The sequence below is a fragment of the Eptesicus fuscus genome, chromosome 5 (genome assembly GCF_027574615.1).
Source record: "Eptesicus fuscus isolate TK198812 chromosome 5, DD_ASM_mEF_20220401, whole genome shotgun sequence".
NCBI lineage: Eukaryota > Metazoa > Chordata > Mammalia > Chiroptera > Vespertilionidae > Eptesicus > Eptesicus fuscus.
In genome coordinates, this window is record NC_072477.1 from 34,620,676 (window position 1) to 34,631,452 (window position 10,777).

The 10,777-nt window shown below is 50.6% G+C and overlaps 1 protein-coding gene across 2 annotated transcripts; it reads right to left on the reverse strand.

Annotated features, from left to right (window-relative positions):
* Window positions 1–1,047: 1,047 nt before the first annotated feature.
* On the reverse strand, window positions 1,048–10,015 carry DACT1 (dishevelled binding antagonist of beta catenin 1). 2 transcript variants are annotated; one of them, XM_028141283.2, is made up of 4 exons: window positions 9,481–10,015; window positions 7,227–7,359; window positions 6,345–6,500; window positions 1,048–2,825 (listed from the first exon to the last, which is right to left on the reverse strand). In XM_028141283.2, the coding sequence occupies exons 1-4, from the start codon at window positions 9,820–9,822 to the stop codon at window positions 1,057–1,059; spliced, it is 2,400 nt and encodes a 799-aa protein (XP_027997084.2). In that variant the 5' UTR covers window positions 9,823–10,015; the 3' UTR covers window positions 1,048–1,056. The 2 variants fall into 2 exon arrangements, with proteins under 2 accessions (XP_027997084.2, XP_054571461.1); XM_054715486.1 differs by having other exon boundaries at window positions 1,048–2,936.
* Between the last annotated feature and the right edge of the window lie 762 nt (window positions 10,016–10,777).

Here is a 10,777-nt window from a genome sequence, read left to right on the forward strand (position 1 = left end):
CAACAGGAATATCAAAACAAATACTACTCATGCACAAAACATGCTTGTATCGGTATAAAAAAGCAATTTTACACAATACTGTTTACCAAAAACAATTCTTTTTTTTTCTTTTTTTTTTTAAAAAGCCCTTCCTTCCAGACAGGGTCAGGGGTCCCATCTGGACTGGATTGCACTAACATGTGTGGGCCAAGGCTTAGGTGGCACAGTGCTCAGTGAGCAATTGTGGCCTTGGAGTCATGCCCAAGGTTATTTCATTGGGAGTGAATTCCTCTGTACCCACGGACCAAAACTTTATCCCAAAGGCAAGTCCTCCAAGGGAAGCATGGTTGGATTTGCTGCAAATTAGGGAGGAAAAAGGCATCAAAATGTTGGATAAACAGCCCTAAAAACGGTTACCCTAACCAGGGCCTAGGCACAAGTTTAGTGAATCCCTTCGAGGGTATTCCCAGCCTCTCTATCCAAGTCACTAGCTCTCTGGATTTAGGGTCTGGTCTTCAAGTTCTGAGTCTAGTAAACCAACCACACAGTTCTGAGACGACCGAATGGGAGTGTAAGACTGTCTGAGAAATGCAGACTGTATAAAAAAATTAGAGAAAACGAACACGCTCCCTCATACCTACTTCACACCGTTATGTGATGCCCCTCAACAGGAAAGCCCTCCTGGGGACACTGCCCTAAAGAACCAAGAAGCAAATGTATGTCCTATCATTCCATCTACCTGACCTTCAGGTCAAAAGGTCTCATCCCAACGAAACCATCACAGATGCTCAGGAAACTTAAAACAAAAACCAGCTGACACCACAAAAAAAAAAAAAAAAATGTATGCATTCTTCACCACCATTTAAAAACCTCAATATTTACTTCTACCCAGCAAAACATTCTTCACCTTCCATGAAAGGCACTAGTGTCCATACATAACGAAGAAGAGACATTCATTCACTTCGGTTTAGTCTTCGCCAAGGGAAAGCATTCCACGACATTATTCACACACGAAAACAAAACTAAGACGCCACCTTTCCTTCCACCCCTCGCCCCCCCCACCCCCCACAGATGTCCTCAAACGGTGGTCATCAGCTTCAAAGAGCCGGACCGGAAGCGGAGGATTTTCTTCTTGAGGTTGTGGGAAGCCTTGATTTTGACAAAGGTCTTGGCGGGGTTGCTGTGAAGGTCGGGGGCCGCGACCGCCTGGATGGGGAGCGTCTGGACGAACTGGGACCAAATGAGGCCCCCGCTCTCCTCCGAGTCGCTGGTGCTGGTGCTCTCGCCCGCGAACTCGCCCTCGCTCACGCTGGACTCGCTGTCCCCGAAGCAGTTGGTGGTGTAGTTGCTCTGCTCGTCCTCGCTGGTGTCCACCACGGTGGAGTGGAAGAGGGACTCGCACTCGGCCGAGTACTCGGAGTCGCTGGCCACGTAGGCGTAGGGGCTGGCGAAGGGCAGCGCCACGGCGGCCGCGCACAGCCCCGCGCCCTCCCGCCGGCCCCGCCGCGCGCGCCGCAGAGCCTCCTCGTAGGAGACCTCGGCGGCCGACCTCCACCGCCGCGAGTCGGTTCGCTTGTGCCTGGGCTTGGCCACCACCGCCTCGCGCCCGTGGCCGTGCGCCCTGCCCCCGGGCCGGTGGGCAGCCCCGAGCGGCCGGCCGGGGAGGCCCGCCTCGGCGTGGCCGCCCCCACTCCTCCTCCCTTTGGCAGAGACCTTCCTGAGTTTCTTATTTGTATCCAGGTCGTCGGGGAACCGACACTTCTTGCCGGCGGCCCGGGTTTTCTCCCTCACGGTGGGCAAGGCGCCGTCGGGGCCATGGAGGGCCTGGGCCCTGTGCTTCAGGGCGGAGCCCCGGGGCGCAGCGGCGGTCCGGGTGCCCCGGTGCGGCCGCGCGCCCGGCTGCGGCGCAGGGACGAAGTGCGCCTTCACCAGAGGCCCCTCTTCCAGGCTTTGAGAAGAAGAGCCCTCGCTTTTGAAATCCAGGGCAGGCCGCTCTTCCACGGGGAACGCTGAGGACGGGGGTGCCGGCGGGGCAGGAGGGGGCTGCAGGCCGTTCCTCGGTGCCGTCTTTTTCAGCGGCGGGACAACTTTGTTCTCCTGCAGCGGGGCGAGGCCTCTCCCAGGGCTCTCTTTTGGAGAGGCAGCTGGGATCGGGCTGCTCTCCTTGGGGGCCTCCCCTAGCACAGTGGTGGGGCACCGCACATGCTCCTGGGAGGCCAGCTTGGCATTTTTGGGTGGATGCTTACTTGGAAGTTCAGGGGCGGCGCCAGGCGAGCAGCCCTCTGGCAAGGGCAGCCTCTTGCTTTCCAGTTGTTCTGCCTTCGGTTCTTTTGACCACTGCTTCGGTGGGGAGAAGGTCCCGTTGTCCAAAGAGGGGACTCCGACCGGGGGCAGAGGCGCCTGTTTGGAATTCTTAAGGTTCCCGGGATTGGCCTGGGAGACACCCCCAGTCACTCGGACACAAACGCTCCCGTTCCTCAGAAGTCCCTTCGTGGGGTCCGCGTTCACACTGGTTCTTGGCTTGTTGGTCCTTACCGGGTGTGTTTTCTTCTGGACCAGGCTCAGGATGTAGCCATCCATTTTCTTGCTGGATGAGGGATGGGGAGCAGGCCACACGCTGCTCGGGGACGGCAAGGACGCCTCCGTCTTGATGGCGTCCAGCTCAGACCCGACACAAATGTCACTGGTGTGGTTGCCCAGCCTCTCCTCTTCCCTCAGAGGGCTGCCTGTCAGGCAGAGGAGAAACATGGGGCTCTGCACGGCCACAGCATGGAGTGGGCTGGGATAGCGATAGACATCATTCCCGTTTTTAGACACCAGATCACACTGGTACTTGGGATTCACATCTGCAATGACACCAAGGGGATTAAATTGTGATGTGGAGGGGAAACAGCAAACTGCCTCTGAGGCCTGGTCTTCACAGTGGCCTTCTGTATAGTCCAACCATCCTATGAGATCTGAAAAACATTTAAAGGTACACTCTGAAGACATGAACTGGTCAGCACCAGCTTGACTCTGGCCAACTCCTAGGAAGACAAATTCATGGGCAGAGAGAGAATGCCAAGAGCCAACAAATACTCCATGAGCTTTACATACAGTGCAGACTACTGGAGGAGGGGGAAAATATTTCACAAAGAAAATTTTTATATGATGTAGCTTCTGAAGGAAAAATATTCAGCCATTAAAAATGCTTTATCTATATCTATCTATATACCTATCTATCTATATCTATCTATCTATATATCTATATATATATATTTTAGAGGAAGAGAGAGGGTGAAAGAGAGAGAGAGAGAATCGATTTGTTGTTCCACTTATTTATGCATTCATTGGTTGATTCTTGTATGTGCCCTCACTGGAGATCCGCAACCTTTGGCAAATCGGGACAATGCTCTAACCAAATGAGCTATCTGGCCAAAACCAAAAATACTTTCAAATTATCAAATAATATGGGGAAACACTTTAAAGTTTAGTAAAAATCAAGATATAATACCAGCCCTGACTGGTTTGGCTCAGTGGATAGAGCGTCGGCCTTCGGACTGAGAGGTCCCAGGTTCGATTCTGGTCAAGGGCATGTACCTTGGTTGCGGGCATATCCACAGTAGGGGGTGTGCAGGAGGCAGCTGGTAGATGTTTCTCTCTCATCGATGTTTCTAACTCTCTATCCCTCTCCCTTCCTCTCTGTAAAAAATCAATAAAGTATTTTTTAAAAAGATATAATACCAAACTATGATTATAATTTTATTAAGATTGAATAGATGCAAAAAAAAGTCTGAAATGAAGTACACCCAGCTGCTAATTGTAGCATCTTAGTGTGGTAAGAAAACAAGTGGTATTAACTTTCTCCTTTGTTTTCTATTCTCTAAATTTTCAGTAAATATGTATACTGTATTATAACTGGAAAAATAAATTTTTTGAGTCATTTTTTTCTCTAGACTGCTTTCCCCTCTGTGTTCTATTCCTGGTTTCTCTTTAAAATACTTCAGATAAACTATACTTTCTATGGACTTTCTTCTCATTTTGTATTTTTTAGACCTAATTCTTAATGGCATATGTTCAAATATTACTGTCAATTGAAAGGTCGGGGAAATTAATCAAATTTCAATACAGACTAATCAAATTTAAATAATAATATATTTTTAATAGTGACACTAACATAAAAAACAGCATTTTCTAAATAAGAAGGAATTCTTTTTTTAAAATATATTTTATTCATATTTTTACAGAGAGGAAGGGAGAGGGATAGAGAGTTAGAAACATCGATGAGAGAGAAACATCAATGTGCCTCAACAAAGGTACATGCCCTTGAATGGAATTGAACCCGGGACCCTTCAGTCCGCAGGCCGGTGCTCTATCCACTGAGCCAAACTGGTTAGGGCAAGAAGGAATTCTTGATTACACTTTAATAGATTAAGTAGTGGAATTAATGAATAAATGTTCACATCATAAAAATATAGATGCCAAAATACAATGAAATCAAGCTTTCTTGCTTAATTAAGCGATTTTGATCTCCTATCTTGGTGAATATTATAACTTTCAAGTCCCTTTAAATGACCTTCAGTTAGAGAAAAAAATCAAAGTTTTTATCATTATGTAATTTGTCCTCCATTATATTTATTCATTCAATGTTGAAAACCTACTATGTGCCAGATTCTATGTTAATTTTAAGGGAAAGCTCCATGAACCTTAATGATAATTAGCAGTTTCGGGGGAAATATAGTCTAGACTCAGAAGTAACATGATTAATTTTTAAAGAAATGATCATTATAAAAGTGCCATGTCTACTCCCCCCTCCACTTCCACTCCCAATAAGTAGCTTATTGTAAGGAGAACCATCTCTTGCTAATATCCTTGCCCATCCCTCCTCCTCTACCCTAAGGCCTATCTGCCTTGCTTAAAGCCACATTAACCTACACTTTACCATTTCTCCCTTTTCCCTACTTAGAGTTAAGGAACAAGACAGACATCCCAGCCCCCAAGACCCAGCCCAACTGTCTCAATTATGTGAAGATGCAGCATTTGGGGGAGGGGTCTGTCTTTGAGGAAAACCTATACCAAAGTGCCTTTAATGGGTTTTAAAGTTTCCCTCTGAAACCAGATCTGTAGAGTGAAGGGGAGCCATTACCAATGAACTTGAGGTCCAGACATTCTAGATAACACTGATCTGTTGCTTCCCCAAATGACTGCTGCTGACAACGCACCCTGTACAAATACAAAGACCCCAGCCAGTTGTTGGTGTTACGTTTGCATTGCCTGGACTGAAGCATCCGGCCTGAGACCCAGGTGGAGAACACAAACAAACCAAGAGCGCAGTGACTTGTGCAGCACCTACAGCTCCTCTCCTCTCCACATTTCCTCCGCTCTTTTGAGGAATCAAAACAAAGCAGAGCTAGGGAAGGAGTATCCCGAGTTTCAGCAACAGCTCTGCCATTCGGCAGATGAGGAGCCTCTGACAAATTGCATCTAAATCCAAATTTCCCCCCTTTTCAATGAAAACGCTGAACACCAACAACTTCTGAATTCCCTTGGTGTGACGTGATGCAAAATCATGCACCTGGCAGTTAGTCCAGAGCATGAATCCTGCCTTTGCCACTCACCAGCTATTTAGCCTTAAACAACTCACCTAATCTAACCTCACTAGGCCTCATTTGCTGATACATAAAGTGGAGCTAACAACGCCTGCATCCTGCACAACTGCTGGGAGGAGCCAAAGGAGAGGAAAGTACACAGACTCTCCAGTACAGGGATAGTGATGCATAGCAGGAATGCAGAAACTCTTCCAGTACCAACAATAGCATGAGTCTCTGTGGAGGTAACTGCAAGGACAGCCCAAAATGAGGAACAATGGCACATGGCCTAAGGGGATCGCACCCGCTGGCCCGCTAAAAGGAGAACTGCCTTCAGACAAAGCGTTCTGGAGAACATGGAGGCGCCACTGCTCCCTGAAGTGCCAAGCAGCCCTTGGCCAGGCTGACAGATATATTTACCTTAATGTAAGCTTTAGCTTTAAATTGGTCAAGAAAGAAGAAAACTGATCCAAAGTGGTTTTCAAAGGAAAATACAAACAAGTTAAAGCCTACCAAAGCCTGTTAAGCAAAGGCTCGGAAACAGAGCTCAAAACTTATATCGGGACAGGATTTCCAAAGATGAGCTGAATATAAAGCCACGTGGCACCCAAAGAAAACCAGAATAGTGGCCATCTTGGTTCTAGATGCAACTGTGGGCACTAAATGCAGCAAACTGATGGAATTCTCGGCGCCTTTGTTTTTCATCCGTAAAAGGGGTTGAAGCTACGTAACCTTTAAGGAATCTTGGACTCCTTCCAATTAAAAAAAAAAATGTATATTAATTCTAAAAAGGCTTACCTGCAGATTTGGGGCAACTATCCGAGATAGTCAAGGTTGCCTCCAAGGGGCTGCAAAAGCAGGTGCTGGAATGACAACTGGATAAACACTCACTGAAGACCGAGTTAGAGGAATTGGAAAGGGATCCTGAAGCCCCATCACTCAGCTCATAAAACCCTACAAAGAAAGACACCATTTGGAATTAGGATCATGTCATGCAATAATACACATTTGTGCTTAAAATGAAAAAAGGATAATCTTTGAGAAAAGGTAAGAATGGGAGACTTGGGCGGGGGGGACAATTTTGGCTCACTGGACTTAGTGTCCTGATTTTAGGATTTTATTTCAAGCAATCCTTGGAAAAAGCAAAGAGCGCATAACTGTGGATACATTTCAAAGTTACTCTCACAGTCAAATTGATCCCCCTTGACCCAACCTTTAAAGATGTGCAAGGAAAGAGACTTAGATCTATCACAGCCCCAACATTATCATGAGCGTTTCAGAAAGAATAACTTGAAGAGAAAAACAAATCTATTTAAGGAGCCAAATGGTTTAAAAGAAAAAAAAAAACTTTCAAAGTGGTCTCAGGAAGTTGAAGTGTGACTAATTTTCTAGCCCAGTTCTGACTTTCTCAAATTTCAAAGGAGGACCGCTCTTCCAGAAATTTGAATAGAACCTTTTATTTTTAAACTCAGGGGACTCCAGTCAGATCAACCTCATTATTAAAAATGTTGTAGTCTGGCTTCAGTTCCCTCTCCTACAACTGAATGGCAGGCAGACGGCCTTTGTATTCTCTCTGCACTGGAAGCACACTCCATTGCCATTTGCAGGGCTGGGAATGTTAAGACAGGGCCCAGGTAGAACTCGTGCGTGTAGGTGCTGTGGTTGTGCTCACACACTCACCTGAGCTGGGCCGGCTGTCTGTCTCCAGGTGCTCTTCAGATGTCTTTTCTACATCGAGTCTCAGGTCACTTATCTGCTTGTCAAGTTCTTGCAACTGATTCAACAAACCAGCATCTCTTCTCCTCAAACAATTCTGATTAGGGAGAAATGGAGAAAGGAAAAAAGAACACAGTCTGGTGACAAAGAACCAGGAAGGCTGCTCTAAGTCTTCGAATGACCATTTAGAGAGCTCACTAAATCTTCCAAAACTACAATTTACTGGATGACCTGAAATAAAGAAAAACGTCAAGTCCTATGTTTAATTCCACTTTCTCACACTTGATGGTGATATCAAGTTTCTTCATAAAAACAATACTTGCTCTTAGTTTCAACTAATACATACAAAGTCAGGGAAGAATGAAAAAAATGCACTGAGATTTTATAAAATCAGCACGGCGTCCATGTTTTACAGGACTTCCCAGTCAACGCCTTAATTTGAAGTCGGAGTATAACAGATTTCCCATCTTACTTAGGTGAGACTTTCTGGCCAAATGTCCTGCAGAGCTTTGTTTTCTATTAGTTGCTTTGTGGCGTTTAATCAGTCTTAGGGCCTTTGAAAGTGAGAAACTAATACTAATAGCCAGTGCCAAGTAAAATGTGAGCTGGCAGAATTCAAAACCCTCGAGGGAAGGTCCATCCAGATTTGAACTCAACTCGGGTTTCCAAAGGTGACGGATCTGTAGCGCTAACTCACACCGCCACCTAGTGCTTCCTGCTGCTGGAAAAGGGGGGAGAAAAACACACACTCAAAAGGCATCTGGTTCAAATCACACATGCCAAGTCCACAAATGAAAATAGTGCCGCAAACACTGACTGGACTGGAATTCTCCTGACACGCTGCTGCCTCGCTCCCCTCCAGGGACAACGGGAATGTGCCACTCACAATCCCGAGCCTCACAAAGACAAAAAGGTGCTATTGTACAAGACAATGCATGAAATGTCAACGGCCAGGCATCGCCGGCAAGCACTGGCTCAAATCAACGTTACATCCGAACATCTGGTCTAATCCCAGCGAAACACCGTGAAATGCCAAAATAGAGGTGTTACACGAACCATGATGTGCATACGTCCTTACAAAATAGATTCACGAATTGCTGCTCCTCTGTGTGTCCTGTGACTTAAAAAGCGTTGGTATAAACCATATGCTTGTCTGCTAGGATGAGTTTCTTCAGGGGGAAAAAAAAAATGAACCTAAGGAGTAAGAGCACTTGGAGGCTCAAAAAAAGATAGAAATTATCTGAAAAGAGATAATACAAGACAACCACACAGCATCGCCGCGTTCCTTTCTGCAGACGGGACCTTATCTGGCATGTGTCTAGTTTCAGATCGTATCACATGGTCAGATAAGGATTTTGTGGGGGGGTTTTTTTCCTGCTGCTGCTTTCAAAACTACATTTTTGAGGTCTCTGAAACAAAGCTGCCGCCATCATTCCGAGGCGGGGTCAAAAGCTGTTCACCGATACACGAAGCGCCAAAGTTCTTTTTCTTCCCCGTTAATGAAGATGACAGGGAATGACGGGGGCGCTGGCAGGACTCCAGCAACAGAAATGCTCCCTGAGAGCAGGTTCTCTCTTCTCCCACCTCCACCACCAGGCACAGCCAGCAGTACGTATAAAATATAAGAGGAGGGGCACTTCTCCCAGCCAAATTTCCACCCGTGGCGTCTGTTTCAGCTGCCGGGTACAAAGGGCTTCTCTGTGAAATTAAGCAGCAGCCCCGGCAAAAGCTGGCCTGCTGCGGAGAGCCCGGGGAGGGGCAGGGCTCCTACGTGCGCTTCCGTGTGATCGTAAAAAGCGGCATCGGACAGTTAACCTCGCCACAGGCCCCCTCCTCGGCTTTTGTCCCCTCTCGGTGGGAGGACCTGAAGCTACAGCAGCCTCCAGATGAGATGGCATTTTAAATGAGGGCTTTGCAAACCTTCGGGGAGAGAGCGTGCATTCACTCGTCTAACTGGAGAGAGGAGAGGTTACATCCAGGCCACTCCAAGAACCCCGAAGGGAGAGAGGCCATCCATTCCCCGCAGATCGCGCGGGGTCGCCAGCCCCTCACCTGGCACAAAGCAGGGCGCAGCAGGAACGGGGGTCAAGGAGGGCGGGGGTCCCGGGAACCTCGAGAATTTCCCCAGCCAGAGCCACTCCCGCGCCACCCCAGGTCACCTGCCTGGCTCCCGCCCGTGTGCCCGACAGCCGTGCCCCCACCTCCGGGCACGACCTACCAATTGCTTCCGCAGCAGCAAAATGTTCTCCTCCAAGAACTTCTCCTCCAGGCGGCTGCGCTGCGCCGCCTCCCCCGGCAGCTCCCCGGCTCGGGGCGCGGCGCCCGCACCCCCAGTGCCGCGCAGGGCGCCCCGGACCAGCAGCTCCTGGCGCTGGCGCAGGTACTCCAGCTCCGCCAGCCCGGCCAGCGTGGCCTCCTGCCGCTCGCGGGTGCGCTGCCGCTCCGTGTCCGCCTCGCCCTTCTCCCGCCAGCGCCCCTCGGGCTCCGCCGCGCGCTGCTCGCCCCGGGCCGGCGCCTGCGGCTCCAGCTCCCTCGCCACTCCGGCCGGACTCGGCTTCATGGCCCCCAGCCCTGCAGCGAGCACCCGTCACCTCGGCCGGCACGTCCGGGCGGAGGAGCGGGGCGCTCAGAACCGCGGCCGCGGGCTCATGCCGCCCGGGCGGCGGGACGCAGCAGCGGGGGCGGCGGCCGGGAGCGCTCGTGGCCCGCGGGCTGCAGCCGTCCCGGCCCCGGCGGCGCCGTCCGCTGCGCCGCGCGTCGCCCGCCGCGGCCCCGCAGCTGATAACGCCCTGCCCGGCGCTACGTCACGCGCGGCGGCCGGGCGAACCCCCGCCTGGCGCCCGCCTCCCCGCGCCGGCCCCTCGGCTCCGAGGCCCGCTCCCCCCCGGCTTCCCCCACGTCTGTCAGGGGCGCCGCGCGCTCAGCGCCGGCCTCCTCCCCGCTCCGCCCCCCCGCTCCGCCCTCTCTCCTCCCCCGCTCTTCCCGCGGGTCTCTTCGCCCCCTTTCCGAGTTGACGGCACCCAGTTTTTGCTCGCTCCTGATTGGTCCTTCCCCACCTACAAAGCCGGGGGCGAGCGCCCCGAGCCCAGCCTCCTGGGGCAGCCGGCCTCGCAGCGGGGTCTGCGGAGCGACGCCGCGGTTGGGCTCCCCAGAGAACTTTCTGAAACTCCACCGCGTTGCTGCGTGCACACCAGCTTAACCCTTTCCCCGCACGCCCCGGTCTCAGCCCCCGGGCCGCGTCCGGTCTCCTCCACCTTGCCGGGCGAGGTACCGAGTGCATTCAGTGACATCCTCCGGGGGCTGGTTTTTCACTCCACTCCGTAAAGGCGAGCACTGCAAAGCACAGGGCCGTGTTCTAAACCTGTTCGGCTCCGAGTTTTGCGGCCGTTTTGGGTTTTCTCGTGGGAGGCGTTGAGAACTAGGCAGCAGGACATCGCTGTCGAGCGAGCGGTCGCATCAATTCTTTCCCGAGCTCTGGGTTTCTGTGCGCGCGCGCACGTGCGCGCTCTGGTTCG

Coding starts and splice junctions, on each gene's coding strand:
- DACT1 (XM_054715486.1), bottom strand. CDS start 9,822: ATGAAGCCGAGTCCGGCCGGAGTGGCGAGGGAGCTGGAGCCGCAGGCG. Junction 6,501..7,226: donor AGACAGCCGGCCCAGCTCAG/GTGAGTGTGTGA, acceptor CTTTCTTTGTAG/GGTTTTATGAGCTGAGTGAT. Junction 2,937..6,344: donor TAGTTGCCCCAAATCTGCAG/GTAAGCCTTTTT, acceptor AATGTTTTTCAG/ATCTCATAGGATGGTTGGAC.